At 55.3% G+C, this 18,230-nt stretch overlaps 2 protein-coding genes across 4 annotated transcripts in view; both read left to right on the forward strand.

The window, feature by feature from the left end:
• SPTBN4 (spectrin beta, non-erythrocytic 4) overlaps positions 1-4,893 on the forward strand; it is an 81,241-nt gene extending 76,348 nt beyond the window's left edge. Inside the window, exons 33-36 of one of the 2 annotated variants that reach the window (XM_047791836.1) lie at positions 439-731; positions 1,906-2,079; positions 2,227-2,269; positions 3,849-4,893. In XM_047791836.1, the coding sequence (XP_047647792.1) occupies positions 439-731; positions 1,906-2,079; positions 2,227-2,269; positions 3,849-4,007 (669 nt within the window). In that variant the 3' untranslated portion in view covers positions 4,008-4,893. Of the gene's footprint in view, positions 1-438; positions 915-1,905; positions 2,080-2,226; positions 2,270-3,848 lie in introns of both variants that reach the window. The other variant, XR_007136469.1, reaches the window with a different exon arrangement.
• Positions 4,894-5,272: 379 nt separating this feature from the next.
• Positions 5,273-18,150, forward strand: SHKBP1 (SH3KBP1 binding protein 1). Of its 2 annotated transcripts, XM_047791594.1 has the most exons (18): positions 5,273-5,402; positions 5,635-5,688; positions 5,816-5,861; positions 5,959-6,032; positions 6,325-6,383; positions 6,608-6,688; positions 7,940-8,101; positions 8,182-8,272; positions 8,362-8,552; positions 9,777-9,892; positions 10,624-10,711; positions 10,831-10,947; positions 13,749-13,919; positions 14,964-15,119; positions 15,509-15,605; positions 16,772-16,950; positions 17,489-17,603; positions 17,736-18,150. In XM_047791594.1, exons 1-18 carry the CDS (start codon positions 5,317-5,319, stop codon positions 17,965-17,967), a joined length of 2,115 nt encoding a protein of 704 aa, XP_047647550.1. In that variant the 5' UTR covers positions 5,273-5,316; the 3' UTR covers positions 17,968-18,150. The 2 variants fall into 2 exon arrangements, with proteins under 2 accessions (XP_047647550.1, XP_047647551.1); XM_047791595.1 differs by lacking the exon at positions 6,608-6,688.
• The last annotated feature ends 80 nt before the right edge of the window (positions 18,151-18,230 follow it).

Below are 18,230 nucleotides of genomic sequence, written 5' to 3' on the forward strand. Positions count from 1 at the left end.
CCCCCCCAACACACACAAACAAGTAGACTCCAGGCTCTTCCCACATCTGTCCTAGACTCTTTCTCTAACCCAGTGGGGGTCTCAAATTTCCTTACAGACAGCCATACACACACACACACACACACACACACACACACACACACACGCACACACACACGGCTCCAGATTCCTCCTATACAGACAGCTGGGACACCCACCTGCCTGCGCCCCCACCTCCATAAGTCTAGTCCCCTCCCCCTAAGATCCAGAGGGATTCCAAACCTAGTTCTGACAGACCCACTCCCCAGACCCCGGGAGCCCCTAAGTTGGGCTTCCAACCTTGAGGACGAGAGATGGCCCTGCTGACAAATGGGATCCCCAGGCCCGTGAGTTCCCCCAGACAGATGGCCCCCACACCCCTCTATGGACAGCACCCCTCTTCCCCCTCCCTTCACACAGCCGTCGCTGCCTCAGCCTCGGGAGCTTCCCCCCGGCCGCCTGCCCAACGGGCTTGAGCCGCCCGAGCGGACACCTCGGCCAGACCGGCCGCGGGCTCGGGACCGGCCCAAGCCGCGACGGCGGCCGCGGCCCAGAGAGGGTGGTGAGGGCGGGGGAAGCCGGCGCTCGCGCTCCGCCCCGGCCCAAGGCGGCTCCGCCCCCGCGCCTCCTCCTCCGCCCACTCACACAGTGCAGCACGAGGGCTTCCTGCTGCGCAAGCGCGAGCTCGACGCTAACCGCAAGTCGTCCAACCGGTGAGCGTGTGGGCGGGGCTTTGGAAGGTGGGTCCCAAGCTGTGTCCAATGAATGAATAGGTGGGCCTGAGGGGTGGGGCTAACTTTTAGGGCGCCCAAATGGTGGCGGGGTAGGCGGGGCCTGAAAAGGGGGCCTTCACTTCAAATAATCAATCCCAGGAACCGGAGGTGAAGGGCCCTAAGGTTAGTGTGTCCAGTGGGTGATCCGGTGGAGGCGAGATGTGGGCGGGACCTGAAGAAAATGTTCGAACATGAATAAATTGCGACTCAATCTCAAAGCAACCAACCAACGTAGGCGTAAACTAGAGCTAATAGCAAACTGGATGTGAGGTTTAGTCTAGAGGGTTCTCATGGCTTGTGATGTGGAGCCTGGGGACGTTCTCCAACCAGTGAGCCGGGTGGGACTACTCATTTCAATGTCTCATTGGGGGAGGGTCTCAAAAGTAGATCCCAAACTGGGGGCTGAGGGGAGGAGGGCACTTCACGAAGGTTTCCAAATCGGGGCCCAACAGTGATATTAGGTGACTCTCGGAATCCACCTCTGGGTTGTCCAACCCTTTTTTGTCCAGCTGGGAGACAGGATCTGGAGAGAGGTGGAGCCCAGAAAGGGAGCTTTGAACAAGCAGAATGCGATGGGGGGAACAGATGGAGGTTTTATCTGTGGGGTCTGGAGGTAGTCTTTTCTTCTGGTGCCAAAACCAAGGTGGGAATAAACAGGGACACCTGGATGTATTATGCTCATGGGAGAATTCCTCCTTGGTTGGGGCTTTGGCTGAACGGGAGACAAGAATTCCTCACGCCAAGTGGTAGGCCAGTAAGCCAATAGATCTCCCTTCAAGGGGATCGAGGGTGGGGGGTGGAGGAGCAGCGGGGAACATGCCCGAGCAAAGGCTTGAGGAGACAGTTTAAGTGTCGCCTCTAGGAAATTCAGTGTGGGAGGGGATAGGGAAGGACAGCCCCAGCAGGGGCCAGTCTGGGCAAAGGCTTGGTGCAGAGAGACTTAGACCCTCCCCTCAGTTCAGCAACAGCCCTAAGGAAGAGCACTGCAGACATATGGCCCAACTAGTGCAAAGAGGAGGAAGGCTCAGACATATTCAGCCCATGAAGGGTATGAATAAAGACTATCCAGGCAGAGTGCTGCAACTCTGCCTTGAGCCCCATCTCGTCGCCCCAGGTCATGGGTGAGCCTGTACTGCGTGCTCAGCAAGGGGGAGCTGGGCTTCTACAAGGATGCCAAGGGCCCAGCATCTGGGGGCACACACGGCGGGGAGCCACTGCTCAGCCTGCACAAGGCCACCAGCGAGGTGGCTAGTGACTACAAGAAAAAGAAGCACGTCTTCAAGCTCCAGTGAGCCCCCTCAATGGGCACGAGGGAGGGTCCAAGATCCAGCTTCCCCCTCCCAGCAATACCTGCCCCCCCTCCAGAGGACAGTTGGTGGGTGGGTGGGCTGGGCCTCTGCCCCAGAGCCCCCAAGTCCTGTGTCCTCTCCCACAGGACCCAGGATGGCAGTGAGTTCTTGCTTCAGGCTAAAGATGAGGTGAGATCTGTTCCTTTCTCTCTCCTATCCAAACTTCGGGAACCACCTGGTTGGCTGGCTCCTGGCCCAGAGTGATGGGGCTGTGAAGCTGGGAAGCACAAGCCGGAGTTCCCAGGGCTTCCCAGGAAAGCCCACGGGCAGTGAGAGCCCAGAGGAAGTTCCTAGTCTAGCTGGGGGAGGGGGAGGACCAGGAGGGCTGCCTGGAAGCCCCAGGACAAAGTCCAGTCTCCTAGCCTTGGCCTCTGAGGTGATACAGGAAAGTTAGGAGGGAGTTAGCTTAAGGAAGGAAGGAAGGAAGGAAGGAAGGAAAGAAAGAAAGAAAGAAAGAAAGAAAGAAAGAAAGAAAGAAAGAAAGAAAGAAAGAAAGAAAGAAAGAAAGGGAGAAAGGAAGGAAGGAAGAAAGAAAGAAAGAAAAGAACTGCAAGTGCAAAGAACCAGAGGTGCAGAGTCCAAAGGGTTAACTGCCTTAGAGGGGAGCTCAGGGAGGAGGGTGTTCCGAAAGGCTCCCAGGGGCTACATCTACCTCTGCGGACACACCACGGGCCATTTGGAGGAGGCTGGAGTTTATCCCAAGGGCACTCAGGAGTCATGGCATAGTTTTGAGCAAGGGAGGGTTACAGTGATGCCTAGGAAGGATCCCTTGGGGTTTCCTGGTGGCTCAGCAGGTTAAGGATCCAACACTGTCACTGCTGTGGCTTGATCCCAGCCCAGGAACTTTTGCATGCAGGGTCCACAGCCCCAAAAAAAATCCCTTTGGCTCCCCGCCAAAAGATTTTTTTTTTTTTCGGCTGTGGCCCCCGCGTGTGGAGCACTAGAGGTCGCCAGGGCAGAGGACAGAGACCAAGGGAGAGAGCACCGGGCAGGCCTTCGGGAGGGGCGGGAGGGGTGGGAGAGAGACGGGAATGTGAGCGGACCTTGAGACTGGAGTGGGGGGGAGAGGTCAGGAGGAGGAGCAGGCACATAGGTGGTTTGAAGAGATGTTGAAAATAGTGCTGCTTGTTGCCTCACTCACTCATCCTCCTAAGAGGCTGTGAAGTAGACCCTTATTCCATCCATGCCTCTTTGACCTATCTTTAAAATGGAGATAGGAGTTCCCTTGTGGCACAGCAGGGTAAGGATCCCGCATTGTCACTGCAGTGGCTCTGGTTGCTACTGTGGTGCTGGTTCAGTCCCTGGCCCGGGACTTCCACAGGCTCTGGGTAAGGCCAAAATAAATAAATAAATAAATAAATACAGTGGAGAGAAAAGGTTTTCCATCTTAGAGTTATTGTGAAAAATAAGTTGATATAGGTAGAGTACTTTCAGGGCTTGGAAAATGTCAGTGTCTGCTAGTGTTATTGTTTCTTGTTTATGGTGGGAATGAGATATAATCTGATCGAATAGAGTTAAGTGAATTAATCCACAAAAGTGCTTCGAACAGAGCCTGCACAAAATAAACGCTATGTAACTACTTGCATCTTCATTATTATTACCCGGTTCAACAGATGAGCAAACCGAGGGTCAGTGGGCAGTCTGATTCCAGGCTCATCTATCACTCAGTCTTCCAAACATAAACTGTGTGTCCTGTTTCTCTCTCCAGGAGGAAATGAACGGCTGGCTGGAGGCTGTGGCTGCCTCGGTGGCGGAACACGCCGAGATCGCCCGCTGGAGCCAGACAGCGCCCACCACGTCGTCCACAGACGAGGGCAACCCCAAGCGGGAGGCAGGGGAGCGCAGAGCCAGTGGGCGCCGGAAGTAACTTCCCACCCCCAGGGCCTGACACACCTCCCCGCCCCTCCTCCTGGCACTGTGGGCACAAAGACACTTTCTCTTCCGCTGGGGCAGGAGCCCCTAGTCCCAACCAACACTGAGGATGCGCCATGATGGGCACTGGAAAGGAGGGGTCTTCTCCTGAACCCCAAGAAGTGGTGGGGGGATTGCTGCCCCTATAGCCATATTTCGGCCCCTTCCCGCTCGCCACCCCCACCCCAGGTGCTGGGGCGCCTTTATTTTTATGCAATAACTGAGCTTGGGGGGTGGGGCGGGTAAGGGGCCGGTTGAGCCAAGCCCCCTGCCCCGATGCCCATATCCTTCCCCAAGAAGCTGGGGTGGTGGGGGCGATAATTTCCGCCCCCCTCTCCGCCCTAGGGATGGGCATGGGGGCGCTGGTGAGGTCCCCTGGACCATCCAGGGTGCTAGGGGTGGGGAGGGGACGCCCCCTCCCCGCCTTTACCTCACTTCCAATGCTGCCTTGATCTCTGTCTGGGGAGGGGGAGAGAAGGGGCCCTAGCCCCTGCCCTCCGCCGTCTCAGAGCCATGCGATTAATTCCTGACTTAGTTTATTTTTGCAAAACGTCGACCTCCTCCTCTCCCGCCCCGCATCCGCGAAGGCTTTTAATGGGAGGGGCGTCAAAGCTCAAAACTGTCTTCCTCTCTCCTCCCCCCTCTAGCTGTAAATGTCACTTTGTGAGGGGAGGGGCGAGGGGAAGCCCTCCCCCTGCATGCTTCTGGCTGGAGCAACTCCCAGAGGAGTGGGGGAACCAGATGGTAGGCAGCCCCCAGGGCCGCTGGGGCTCAGGGGTAAGGGGTGGGGCGGCAGGCGCACACTCGATGTACCTATAATAAATTCTTTGGCTTTGACGGTCTATGACGGTTTGTTCTTGTTTCTTGGGCGGCGCCTGGGAGGACTGGGTGGGGCGAGGCCAGGAAACTGTGTTGCGGAGAATATTTAGATGTCCCTCTTGGTATGGACTAATTTCGAGGTCTAAACACGTGCCCCCGAAGAAGCAGCTAGATGCCATTCCTAAATTGGGAACCCCAGAGGGATGGAGGTACGTTTTGCTATTCACGGTAACTAAACTTCCCCAAAGGAGTCTCTCGGTCCGCCCCGTCCAGGACAGGAAAAGCGGGCCCCTTTAAGGAGGAGGAGAACATTAACTGCGACAAGTGAGCGCATTGCCCAATCGCGGGTGGCTCCAGGAGTCTCCGGCCCAATGAGCACGCGGTGGAGGCGGGGGTGGGGTGCACACCCGGAAGCGGGTGCTGGCCGGCCGGCTCGCCCGAGGGCCATGGCAGCCGCGGCCCCTGCAGCCGACGGGGTCCCTAGTCGGGGGCCTCCCGGGGAGGTGATTCATCTGAACGTGGGAGGCAAGAGGTGAGTGTAGGAGATTCTCGAGACCCTACTCTCTGCGGTGGGGAGCGAGGTAGGAGTACCCGTCTCTCCCGAGGGGAATCCCTGTCCATCAAGGATTGCTCCGCCCTCTGCTGGAGGCGCGGGAGCCTGATGGGTGTTGGAGGAGCGAAGGGAACTCACCCAGTCCTGGGATTAGGGCCTCATTCGCCATCCTCTCTCCATCATCTCGCGTCCTCTCACGGTCCCCGCACAGATTCAGCACCTCTCGCCAGACTCTCACCTGGATCCCAGACTCCTTCTTCTCCAGGTGATTGGGAGATCAAGTTTGGGGTGGGGGGGGTGGGAGGACAGGGTACGGGGAGACCTAATCTCCCCCCATGATACACACACCGCGGCCCATGACACCCGCTTATCATCCCCCCGCCCCCTTGCAGTCTTCTGAGCGGACGTATCTCTACACTGAAAGATGAGACTGGCGCCGTGAGTAGAGCAAGAATTGAAAGGGGCGGCCGGTAGGAGGAGGGACAGGATCCCCACTTAGCCTTGCTCTTTGCCCCATCTATCTTCTTCCCCGCAGATCTTCATCGACAGGGACCCCACCGTCTTCGCCCCCATCCTCAATTTTCTGCGCACCAAAGAGCTGGACCCCAGGTTGGCATGGAAGATAGCGGGGAATCCCGCACCGTCTTTACCCCCTGAGAAGTCTCATCTTCTCCTCAGAATGTTCACTTAAACACCTTGATCATATTTAAATTATATGACCTTAGAATTCCCCTCAAACACACACATTTTCACTGCCCAAATCATCTCTCCTTAGAATCTTGATCCCATCAAAATTTGCTACCTCTTAGGGTTCTCTGTACAGTTTTTAAAACTCCATCCTCAGAATTCTCTGCCCACTCCCACTCCCAGAGCCTGACCCCTAGTCACTTCTATTACCCAGGGGTGTCCATGGTTCCAGCCTCCTCCACGAAGCCCAGTTCTATGGGCTCACTCCTCTGGGTAAGTGGCGCCCCCTTAGCATCCTCATCCAATAGAAAACCAGCTCTCTGATGGTGCTCCCACTTTCCCCTCTTGAAAGAAGGTTGGGTTAGAGATGAGAGCACTGGATTTGGTCCTGGGTCTCAGAAGAGTGGTGGTATTCTGTGGAGAAAGAAATGGAGGAGGGGAAAAGGGATCTGCCTCAGTGTTCCCCAAGTCCCAGCCTTTGAGTCCTTTTGTCCCAGTTCGTCGTCTGCAGCTTCTGGAAGAGTTGGATCGATCTTCTTGTGGAAACGTCCTCTTCAATGGTTACCTGCCTGCACCAGGTGGGAACTACTAAGGAGTGGAGGGAGTGGCTAGGGCTCTAAAGACTACATCTCCCATAAGGCTGCAGCCCATGGGCACCTGAGCTGTGAGGCCTGAAACACTCTGGGAGTTGTAGTTCTAAATCAGATGCTTGGCCTGATGCTGGGAAAGGAAGTAGGAAACAGCATTTCCAGTGAGACCCTGGGCCAAGCTACCCCCTGGAGGTGCCGAAGCAGGCCCTAGAGCCTGATGGGAGTTATAGTCCAGGTGTGATTTCCTTGTAGAGGGGCTTAGGGAGCACTGGTGTCCTTTGTATGAAGGAGTGAAATATTTAAGGAGAGTTTTTTTTTTTTTTTTATAATTTTTTTATTTTCCCACTGTACAGCAAGGGGGTCAGGTTATCCTTACATGTATACATTACAATTACATTTTTCCCCCTAAGGAGAGTTATTGACTATAATCTCCGTGAGACCTTGGAGCAGCCAGTCCACTGGCCATGGAAAATATGCCCCACTGGTTATTGGGAAGTGTAGTCCACTAGGCTTTGCTGATTGGTAGAAGGAACAAAGCAGGGAAAATTATCTGTCTAACCGTTATTTCCCTAACTTGGTCAGTACCTACTACCTTCATGAAGTTTGCCACATACGAAGACCTATCGTCCTCTTAACTTAGTTTGACCCTGGTTTTTTTTTTGTTTGTTTGGGTTTTTTTCACCCCGAAGTGCAACAGCTTGATGTGGGATCTCAGTTCCCAGACCGGGGATTGAACCCAAGCTGCAGCAGTGAAACCACTAGACCACCAGGGAACTCCTGACTCTGTTTTTGTTTTGTTTTGTTTTGTTTTAATTATTTACATAGAAATTTTCTATCACTATCTTTACACTACAAATAAGTAGACATGAAATAAACTCCAAACATAGCAGTGAGATTAAATTCTGGGTAGATGCTGTTGCCTGCCAAGGTGACAGGCGTTTCTTAAGAGGAAAGATTAGCACATATTGAAGAGGTATCAACATCATGGCAGTACCAAAATGATTCTTCCTTTGTGATGGACTCAAAGGGAACTGAAAAGGGCGTAGCTGGCCGTGTGATTCAGTGGTATTTAATGCCCTGTCCCTGGACCACCTAAATTTTTTTTCTCTGGGAGCCAATGCTATCCAAGTGGGAAAATCAGTACCTGGCATATTTTAAAAGCTTACTGCATGGCAATTACTACAGTTATCACAACGATTGTCATTCTGTCCCTTCTCCCCGCCGCCGCTACCGCCGCAGTGTTCCCAGTGAAGCGGCGGAACCGGCACAGCCTGGCAGGGCCCCAGCAAGCAGGGGGACGCCCAGCCCCTGTTCGACGGAGCAACACGATGCCCCCCAACTTGGGCAATGCAGGGCTGCTGGGCCGAATGCTGGATGAGAAAGCCCCTCCCTCCCCATCAGGTACGTTTCTGTCTCACAGGAGCCTGGGGCAGCCAGTGGGCTGCCAAGACCCTGCCCTGACCCTTGCTTTTCCTCCCAAGGGCTACCAGAGGAGCCAGGGATGGTGCGCCTGGTGTGTGGACACCACAACTGGATCGCCGTGGCCTATACCCACTTTCTTGTCTGCTACAGGTGCTCAGGAGGGCAGGGGCAGGAGGCCTAGAGCCCTGTTGATGGGGAGGGCTCAGGGTGAGGGCTGACAATGTCCCCCAATCCTCCAGGCTGAAGGAAGCCTCCGGCTGGCAGCTGGTGTTTTCCAGTCCCCGCCTGGACTGGCCCATTGAGCGACTGGCACTCACAGCCCGGGTGCTCGGTGGGGCTTTGGGTGAGCATGACAAGATGGTGGCAGCAGCCACAGGCAGCGAGATCCTGCTGTGGGCTCTGCAGGCAGAAGGCGGTGGCTCTGAGATAGGTATGGCCCCAGGCTTTTTCCAGAACCCTTGGCCCTTTTAGAGTTCTACTCCAACCTGTGGCCTCTTAAAACAGCCCACCCAGGAGTTCCTACTGTGGCATAGCAGAAACAAACCCTCCTAGTATCCATGAGGTTACAGGTTGGGTCCCTGGCCCCGCTCAGTGGGTTAAGAATCTGGTATTGCCACAAGGTGTGGTGTAGCTTGCAGATGTGGCTTGAATCTGGTGTTGCTGTGGCTGTGGTGTAGACTGGCAGGTGCAGCCCTAAAAAGCAAAAAATGAAAAAACAGCCCACCCTGCACAAATATCACACCCATAAGACCTCTTTGGGCTCTTAAGATGCTCTGGCCCTTTCTACATCCTGTTATGATTCCTTGGTCCAGTAGGAAAAACCCACCCATGTACAGCTGTTTCCTCCATCAGAATTCATTGCCCTTCAGAGTTCCCGTTGGGGCGCGGCAGAATCAAATCTAACTAATAATCATGAGGTCATAGGTTTGATCCCAGGCCTCATTCAGTAGGTTAAGGGTCTGGCATTGCTATGAGCTGTGGTGTAGGTCGAAGATGTGGCTCAGATCCTGCATTGCTGTGGCTGTGGTATAGGCCGGCGGCTACAGCTCTGATTCAGCCCCTAGCCTGGGAACTTCCTTATACCATGGGTGTGGTCCTGAAAAAAGAAAGAAAGAAGAAAAATGAATTCACTGCCCTGGAGTTCCCTGTTGATGCAGCGGGTTAAGTATCCAGCATTGCTTCTGTTGTTGCTTGTGTCACTGCGTGGCATGGGTTCAGTCCCTGGCCCGGGAACTTCCACATGCAGGTGTAGCCAAAAAAAAGAAGAATTCACTGCCCTGTTACATCTCTTTGCTTTGCTAGAATTCATGTCAATAAAATCCCAGAGCCTGTTAGAGTCTGTGTTCCCATTAGAAATCCGACTCCTTAGGCTAATCTGTTCTCTCAAAAAATCTTAATCCCCATGAGAATCCTCTACCGCCCATAGACGTTTTTGTCTTTGGTGAAAGTCTCAGCCGTCTTAGATTCCACACCCCGTTAGAGTCCCGCCCGCCCATCTGGCCCATTTGTAATCCTCTGTAATTCCTCCTGGAATCCTCTGTCCTGTAAAGATTCCATGACCCCGTTGAATTCTCTGGCCCTTGGAGTTCTGGCTGCCATCCCTCTTTTCCCCCATGAAAGGGGGTCCTAGCTGAGCCCTCCTTGCCTTCTGCAGGAGTCTTCCATCTGGGGGTGCCCGTGGAGGCCTTATTCTTCGTGGGGAACCAGCTCATCGCCACAAGCCATACAGGGCGCATCGGGGTGTGGAATGCCGTCACCAAGCACTGGCAGGTCAGGGCGCTGGCCGGCCTGGCTGTCTCTTCCCCAGTGTCCAGGGAGGGGTTCATTTCTACCCCACTCGATCGGGAGAGAGCCAGAGAACCCAGCACTGGGCCAGGTCCAGGGGCAGGAAGAGGTGGTAAAGACCTGAGGGGGATCCGGGAGGCCTTCCTGGAAGAGGCGCTGCCAAGCCGATGTGAGGGATGGTGGCTTTGGAAAGGAAGCAAGGATTCTGCAGACACTGGATGGGGGAGCTGGTGAGGGGAGACGGTGTAAGAGGCAGAAACCCAGGGAGCGCTGTGCAAACAACCGTCGTTCTCTCTGCACCCACCCCAAGCTATGCCCAACAAGTAAAATAACAGCAACAAACACCATTTTTCTCCTAAAGTGTGAGTGTTTGGGTGAGAGAGACAGACACGCAGAGAAAGGAGAGAGAAAGAAATGGAGATGGAGAGAAACAGACAAATAGAAACAGGAGGGAGTTCCCGTTGTGGCTCAGCAGGTTAAGAACCCGACTAGTATCCATGAGGATGCGGGTTGGCTCCCTGGCCTCGCTCAGTGGGTTAAGGATCCGGCGTTGCTGTGAGCTGTGGTGTAGGCAGGGAGCTTTGGCTCCAATTCGATCGTTAGCCTGGGAAAGAACTGGAGCAGGGAGGCAAGGGCAGGCCAGGAGGGGGGCACTGCGGAGGCCAGGCTGGGGAGGGCCTCCATGGCCACCGCCCATCCTGCCCGCCCTGCCCCAGGTCCAGGAGGTGCAGCCCATCACCAGCTACGACGCGGCCGGCTCCTTCCTCCTCCTGGGCTGCAACAACGGCTCCATCTACTACGTGGGTGAGTGGGTGAGCGGCAGCCTGCACCCCGGCTGCCTGAGCGTCTCCCCTGGGGGTGGGAGAGGAGGGGGAAGGCTGGTACCTTAAAGAAACCCGCTCTTTCCTCCCCGCCTGCCCCAGATGTGCAGAAATTCCCCCTGCGCATGAAAGACAACGACCTCCTTGTCAGCGAGCTCTACCACGACCCGGCGGAGGATGGGGTCACAGCCCTCAGTGTCTACCTCACCCCCAAGACCAGTAAGCTGGGACTCAGCTCCTGCCTCAGCCGTCAGCAGTCAGCCCTGGCCCCCGCCCGCTGCTCCCTGCCCATCCCTTGTGTAGCATGACCCAGTGAGATTATTGAGAGGGAGATGGATTCAACTCATTTAGTCATTCAACAAACACCGAGCATCTCTTACATGTAAGCTCTGTTCCAGGTGCTCACATGACGGGCCTCTCCACCAGGGCCTAAACTGATCCTGAGGAGTTGATCTCTGTGTGTCTTTCCCATTTCTGTGACGAGGGCTTGAGGCTTGCATGTCTTATGGTCAACAAAGCCGAGTTCTCTGGCCTGGGACAGTCTCTGTGGTCTGTTTTCTTGATCGCCAATGCAGAGAGACGGATTGATTTTTTTGGTTTGTTTTTATTGAACTCTAAGTCCCATACTATAAAATTAAGATTTAGTAGTTTTTAGTAAACTCACATGGTTGTGCAGGCATCACCACTACCTCATTCCAGAATATTTATCACCCTAAAAAAAAAAAACCCAGGCCAGTTAGTAGGCATACCCTAGCCCTCCCCGCTGACAGCCCCTGGAAACCTCTAATCTGCTTTCTCTCTCTGTGCATTTACGCTTTAGACATATCTTTCTTCCTTCCTTTCTTTTTTTTTTGTTTGTTTGTTTATTTGTTTGTTTTTGGCTTTTTAGGGCCATGGCATGTGGAAGTTCCCAGGCTAGGGGTCAAATTGGAGCTATAGCCAAGGGCCCATACCACAGCCTCAGCAACATGGGATACGAGCCGAGCTGTGTCTGCAAGCTACACCACAGCTCACGGCAATGCCAGATCCTTAACCCACTGAGTGAGGCCGGGGATCGAACTTGCATCCTCATGGATACCAGTCAGGCTCATAACCTGCTGAGCCACACGGGAGCTCCTGGATATTTCCTATCACTAGGATCATACACTATGTGGCCTTTTGTGTTTGACTTTTTTCAATTAACGTGTTATTTTGTTTTGTTTTGTTTTCTCATGGTTAGTGCTTTTCAGAGCTTAAGACATCCGTCCCTACCCTCAGGTTGTGAAAATTTTCCTCTGTTTCCTTCTAGAAACTTTGCAGTTTTAGCTTTTACATGGAGGTCTGTTCCATTTCAATGAATTCTTATGTATAGTGTGAGGCAGGGGTCATGTTTCTTTCTAGCTGGAGTAAATTACTTATTTATGTATTTATTTGCTTTCTTAGCTATTTAGTCCTTTCTTCCCCACCCTCCTCCTCACCACATGCCACTGTTCTGTCATGGGCAACATACAGCTTTCCATTGTTATGTGTCTTTGCCAAGTGAGTGCTATGGAGCTATGGACATGTTTTTGAATTGTGTAAATGGTATTGGTACATATCTCAGTTTGTGGATCTTACCTCTGTCCATCATACCCTAGATTAAATATCTACCCGCCTTGCATGTTGTTATGCATAACCCTAACCCATTGCTTTTTTTCCTTTTTTTTTTTTTTGGTCTTTTTAGGGCCGTGCCCGCAGCACATGGATGTTCCCAGGCCAGCAGTCCAATTGGAGCTGCAGTCGCTGGCCTACACCACAGCCACAGCACGGGATCCGAGCCAAGTTTGCCACCTACACTACAGCTCATGGCAACGCCAGATCCGTAACCCACTGAGCAAGGCCAGGGATCAAACCCCCATCCTCAATGATGCTAGCTGGGTTCATTAACTGCTGAGCCACGACGGGAACTCCTAACCCATTGTTTTTAACTCCTGCACAAAATATTAAAACCACATCTTACGCACATTCCTTGGGATGGTCCAGGAGTTCTCATTGCGGCTCAGTGGGTTAAGAACCTGACTAGCATCCATGAGGATGTGGGTTCAATCCCTGGCCTCACTCAGTGAGTAAAAGATCTGGCATTGCCGTGAGCTGTGGTGTAGGTCGAAGATGCAGCTCGGATCTGGCATTGCTGTGGCTGTGGCGTAGGCCCTCAGCTGCCGCTCCAATTGGACCCCTAGCCTGGGAACCTCCATATGCTACAGGTGGGGCCACATTAAAAGAAAAAAGGGAAAGGAAAAAAAAAAAAGATGGTCCATTAAGTTCCTGACAGTTACCACCTATCTCTTCCCCTGCAGAATGCTGGCGAGGGTGGGGAGTCCCTCAGGTACACTGGGCTGGGTTTTTTTGTCTTGCTGTCTGTTTATATGTCTCTTTCCAGGTTTCTCTCTTTCTCTTTCTTTGTCAGTCTCTGCTTCTATAACCCTCCCTCTGATTTGTTTTTTCCATCCTCAGTTTCTTTATTTTTCTCTCGCCTCAGCTTTCTTTCTCCTTCTTTCCTTCTTTCTTTCTTTCTTTCTTTCTTTCCTTCTTTCTTTCTTTCTTTCTTTCTTTCTTTCTTTCTTTCTTTCTTTCTTTCTTTCTTTCTTTCTTTCTCTCTTTCTTTCTCTCTTTCTTTCTCTCTTTCTTTCTCTCTTTCTTTCTCTCTTTCTTTCTCTCTTTCTTTCTCTCTTTCTTTCTTTTTACCATGCTTGTTGCATGTGGAAGTTCCTGGGCCAAGTATCAAACCTGAGCCACAGCAGTGACAATGCCAGGTCCTTAACCCCTGCGCCACCAGGGAACTCCTGTCTCTCTTGGTCCTCATTTCTGTCTCTGACCCTCTGCTCTGTCCCTCTGCCTACCACTCCTCCCTCCCCACATCTGCCACCTTGCTCTCTCCAGCTCCCCCTCTTTCCTCACTTTCTGGCTCTGGGTCGGTTCTTTGTCCAACTGTCTCTTTCTCTCTGCCCTGGTTTGGTCTCTCCATGACCCCGTCCCTCTGTCCCTCCTCGGCCCCCCACCAGGTGACAGTGGGAACTGGATCGAGATCGCCTACGGCACCAGCTCGGGGGGTGTGCGTGTCATCGTGCAGCACCCCGAGACCGTGGGCTCGGGGCCTCAGCTCTTCCAGACCTTCACCGTGCACCGCAGCCCTGTCACCAAGATCATGCTGTCGGAGAAGCATCTCATCTCAGGTGAGCCTCACCCCGCTTCCCACGGCGCCCTCTCCCCACAGGAGGGACAGCTCAGCTGGGAGCATGAAGCCTGAGTCTTCCCACTGGGGAGGGACACTGTGTTGGGAGCGGCCCCTGGAGAACTCCATGAAAGGGCCAGTCCAGGGATGGGTGCTTTTGCCGGGAAGAGGGGGGAATCCCTTTTCCCGGCAAAAGCACAGGGGAGACAGTGATGAACAAGACAGGCCACGTCCCTACCGTCGGGGAGCTGATGCGCCAGGGGGAGCAGCAGGCAATAAATCAAGAAAAATACAAACCACTCTCCAGCAGTGCTGAGGTCTATGAGTAAAAACAAAGCTGTGTGTGAGGCTAGAGAATGTCGGGGTCACTACCAGGTTCCAGGGAGGCCTTCCTGAGGAAGGAGCTTGCAAGAGAAATGAGCTGTGCAGATCAGGGGGGACAAGCATTCCAGGCAGAAGGAACAGGCATTGCAAAGGTTCTGAGGTGGGAGGGTGTTTGGAATGTCAGAGGAGAGCAGGGGGCCCCCTGTACCTGGAGAGGGGAGGGCGAGGAAGAGGGTAGACGGTGATGGGGCAGGTCAGTGGGACTCGTAACCCATGGAGAAGACTTTGCCCTTGACCCTGACTATGATGGTGCTGGGGACGGGGGGCGGGGGAGGCTGTGAGCAGAGGAGGGCTGTGACCTGATGCGGGTGTTCACAGGGTCTCTCTGACTGCATGAGGGGACAGACTCTGGGGACAGGATGGGAGCAGGAAAGCCAGGGAGGAGGCTGTTGCAATGATCCCGGCGGGAGATGGAATGGACAGGGTGGCGAGAAGGGAACAGGGTAAGGTGCGGTCAGGCTCTGGGTTGATTTGGAGGCAGAGCCAATGGGATCGTTGCCTATTTGGAGTCCTGGGGAAGAGAGAATTCTCCGAAAGGGAAGAATTCAGAGGCACCTGAATCCTGACACCTCTGAAAGGGAGTCCTCCCGGGGCTCAGGAAAGTGACGCAGTGATGGCGCCATGGCCGGGCCTGACCTGCTGCTGTCCCCTCACCCCTCAGTCTGTGCCGACAACAACCACGTGCGGACGTGGTCTGTGACTCGCTTCCGCGGCATGATTTCCACCCAGCCCGGTTCCACCCCGCTCGCTTCATTCAAGATCCTGGCGCTGGAGTCGGCCGACGGGCACGGCGGCTGCAGTGCTGGCAATGACATCGGTGTCTACTAGCCCCTGGTCCCTCACCCTGCGGTCCCTGCCTGATCTCCATTGGCCTCCACTGACCCCTTCCCTGACCCCGGTAGACCTCCCTTGACCTCTCTTGACCTCCATTTCCTCCCAGCTGCTCCCATTGAATTCTGTTCCCCCAGTGATTCCTACTGACCGCGCCTGAGCTGGGCCCCTGCCCCATCCCTGCCTAAACTCCACTCACCGCTGCTGCCCCAACCCTCTCTGATCTCCCCCAACTCCAGCAACCTGGGAATGGGACCCTGGTCCCAGGGGCTGGGGGACGTTCATCCGTGGGGAAGGGGGCAGAATCTTGGGGTCTGGAGGTCCCAGGGACACCCCCCCCAGCCAGCCCTGACCACCACCCTCTGCCTGGCCCAGGCCCCTACGGCGAGAGGGATGACCAGCAAGTGTTCATTCAGAAGGTAGTGCCAAGTGCCAGCCAGCTCTTCGTGCGTCTTTCATCCACTGGTCAGCGGTGAGGACCGTCCCTGTCACATGGGGAGGGCGGTCAGGGGAGGAGGCTGGGTGCCAGCTGGGTCACAGAGATCAGAAGGGCGTCCCACCCAAGGGGCACCGCAGGAGCAAAGGCTGGGAGGCATCACAAGCCTAGTCTTAGGGGCTGGGGGCTGAGCTATCAAAGGCGTGACAGGTGTGGATGAGAATGAAGCTGGAACAACTCCAGGAGCTCATGCTGGACCTTAAGCAAAGATCGCCCAGTGTAGTCAGGGCCGGGGGCTAGGGGTCAAGGCCGAACTGGGAGAGGGACCAGAAGCTATAGGAGCCTAGAGGCACTGCTTGCTCCAGCCTGGAAAAGGGGTGGAGAGGGACTCCAAGCAGAGAATTTGAGGATAAATAGGAATGAATAGGAGGGAGTTCCCTCTGTGGCAGAGTGGGTTATGATCCAGCTTGTCTCTGTGGCATTGCCGTTTCAAGCCCTGGCGCTGGAACTTTCATACGCCATGGGTGTGGCCAAAAATGGAAAAAAAAAAAAAAAAGAATGAGCAAGAGAAAGGACGGAGGGGGAAGGGTGTGCCCGGCGGAAGGGATAGCACGGGCTGAGGCTGGAGGGGCTACCTGGGTAACCAGGAGGTGCACCCGGTTGGGGCTGGGGCACTGGAGCAGAGAACTGGAGCTTGGGGCTGCAGGCTGTGTCCTGGGGGGCCAAGGCTGCTCCGAGGATGCAGGGGAGGCCGAGGGCCTGGGGAGGAGGCTGAGACAGGTGGCCTGGCCCGAGAGGGCAGGGCTTGACCAGGGCCGGGTTGGAGGGAGGGGTCTGAGGGGGGAGAGGCGGGGGCCAGGCAGCCGGCCACGGGGAATGCTAGGCAGTGAGGGGGGCCCCAGGATGAGTCTCGGGCCCTCCCTGAGACCGGAATAGGGAGGGGAAGAGGTAGAAAGAGGGAAAGAGCTACACGGCTGGTACGAAGGGCCGGGGACATCCAGGAGGCCGCTGGCCCCGCAGGGGCTGGAACCCAAGACAGTTGATTTGAGAGAGATGGAGAAGATGGGTGCCCCTCTGAGAGGCAGCGACCGAAGCTGGAATGGTGGGGACCAAGGCCTGGGGTGGGGTGTGAGGACCAGAAGAGGGATCAGGCCAGGCCCCCGGGGCGCCGAGGTGACTCCTCCTGCCCCCTCCCTGCTCAGGGTGTGCTCCGTGCGCTCTGTGGACGGCTCGCCAACCACCGCCTTCACCGTGCTGGAGTGTGAGGGCTCCCGGAGGCTGGGCTCTCGGCCCCGGCGCTACCTGCTCACCGGCCAGGCCAATGGCAGCCTGGCCATGTGGGACCTGACCACCGCCATGGACGGCCTTGGCCAGGCACCTGGTACTCCCCACCCCAAGCCCCACTCGCTCACCCTGAACCCCCTCCTCAACCTCCTTTGTCGCAACCTCCCTCCGCAAACCCTTGCCCTCTGACCCCTTTCTCTGTCCCCCCAAACCCCTCCTTGCTCTTGCTTTCGAACCCTTCTCTGAGTTCCCATCATGACTCAGCAGTAACGAACCCAGCTAGTATCCATGAGGATGCGGGTTCGATCCCTGGATCCCTGGTCTTTGCTCGATGGATTAAGGATCCAGCATTGCCGTGAGCTGTGGTGTAGGTTGCAGACTCGGCTCAGATCCCCAGTTGCTGTTGGCTCTGGCGTAGGCTGGTGGCTACAGCTCCGATTCGACCCCTAGCCTGGGAACCTCCATAGGCCACAGGTGTGGCCCTAAAAAATAAATAAATAAATAACCCCTCTTAGCTTCTGCCCTTGTCCCTTGACCTCTGCCTCTCTTCTCCTATCCTGACCTCAATTTTTGCCCATGACCTTTGTCCCTTGGCCTGTGACCCTTGCCCTGACCCTGCTTCTTTGCCCTCCCAGCAGGTGGCCTGACGGAGGAAGAGTTGATGGAACAGCTGGAACAGTGTGATCTAGCCCCGCTGGCTTCCTCGAGGGGCTCTCTCCCCAGCCCCTCACCCCGAACCTCTCTCACCAGGTAGGCGAGACTCCACGTCCCCTTCTGAGCGATGGAGGAGAGGGCAGAGCGGGGTGGCCTTGGGCGAGTGGGGCCCAGCCCCACCGCTGGTGACCTGCATCTGACCTGCATTGACACTCCTGTTCCCCTCAGTCTCCACTCGGCCTTCAGCCACACCTCCCTATCCAGCCGCCGTGGGAGCCCGAGCCCCCCACAGGCTGAGTCCCGGCGCCGTGGGGGAGGCAGCTTCGTGGAACGCTGCCAGGAACTGGTGCGGAGTGGGCCGGAGCCCCGGCGGCCACCCACCCCAGCTCCCCGGCCCTCTGCCAGTCTCGGGGCTCCCCTTGCACCCCCCAAGATGAAGCTCAATGAAACTTCCTTCTGAACACAGCTGCCATGGTGCCTCAGGATACCCAGGTCCTGGGGGACTCAGGTGCCTCCTCTGCTTCCTTTCAGAGCCCTGGGTTCAGGGCCAGGGCCTCCTTGAAGTGGTTACTATTACAAGGTCCCTACTGTCTCCTTTTTCTGGAGCCAAAGTCACCCTTCCCTAATAAAGTTCGCACTGCCAGCAGCTTGCTTACATTCTTAGAGGGTTTGGGCATCCCTGGGAAAAGGACAGGGGAGATGTGGTGCCCAACCAGGTCCCTG

Source organism: Phacochoerus africanus, chromosome 8, assembly GCF_016906955.1.
Source record: "Phacochoerus africanus isolate WHEZ1 chromosome 8, ROS_Pafr_v1, whole genome shotgun sequence".
Taxonomy (NCBI): Eukaryota; Metazoa; Chordata; class Mammalia; order Artiodactyla; family Suidae; genus Phacochoerus; species Phacochoerus africanus.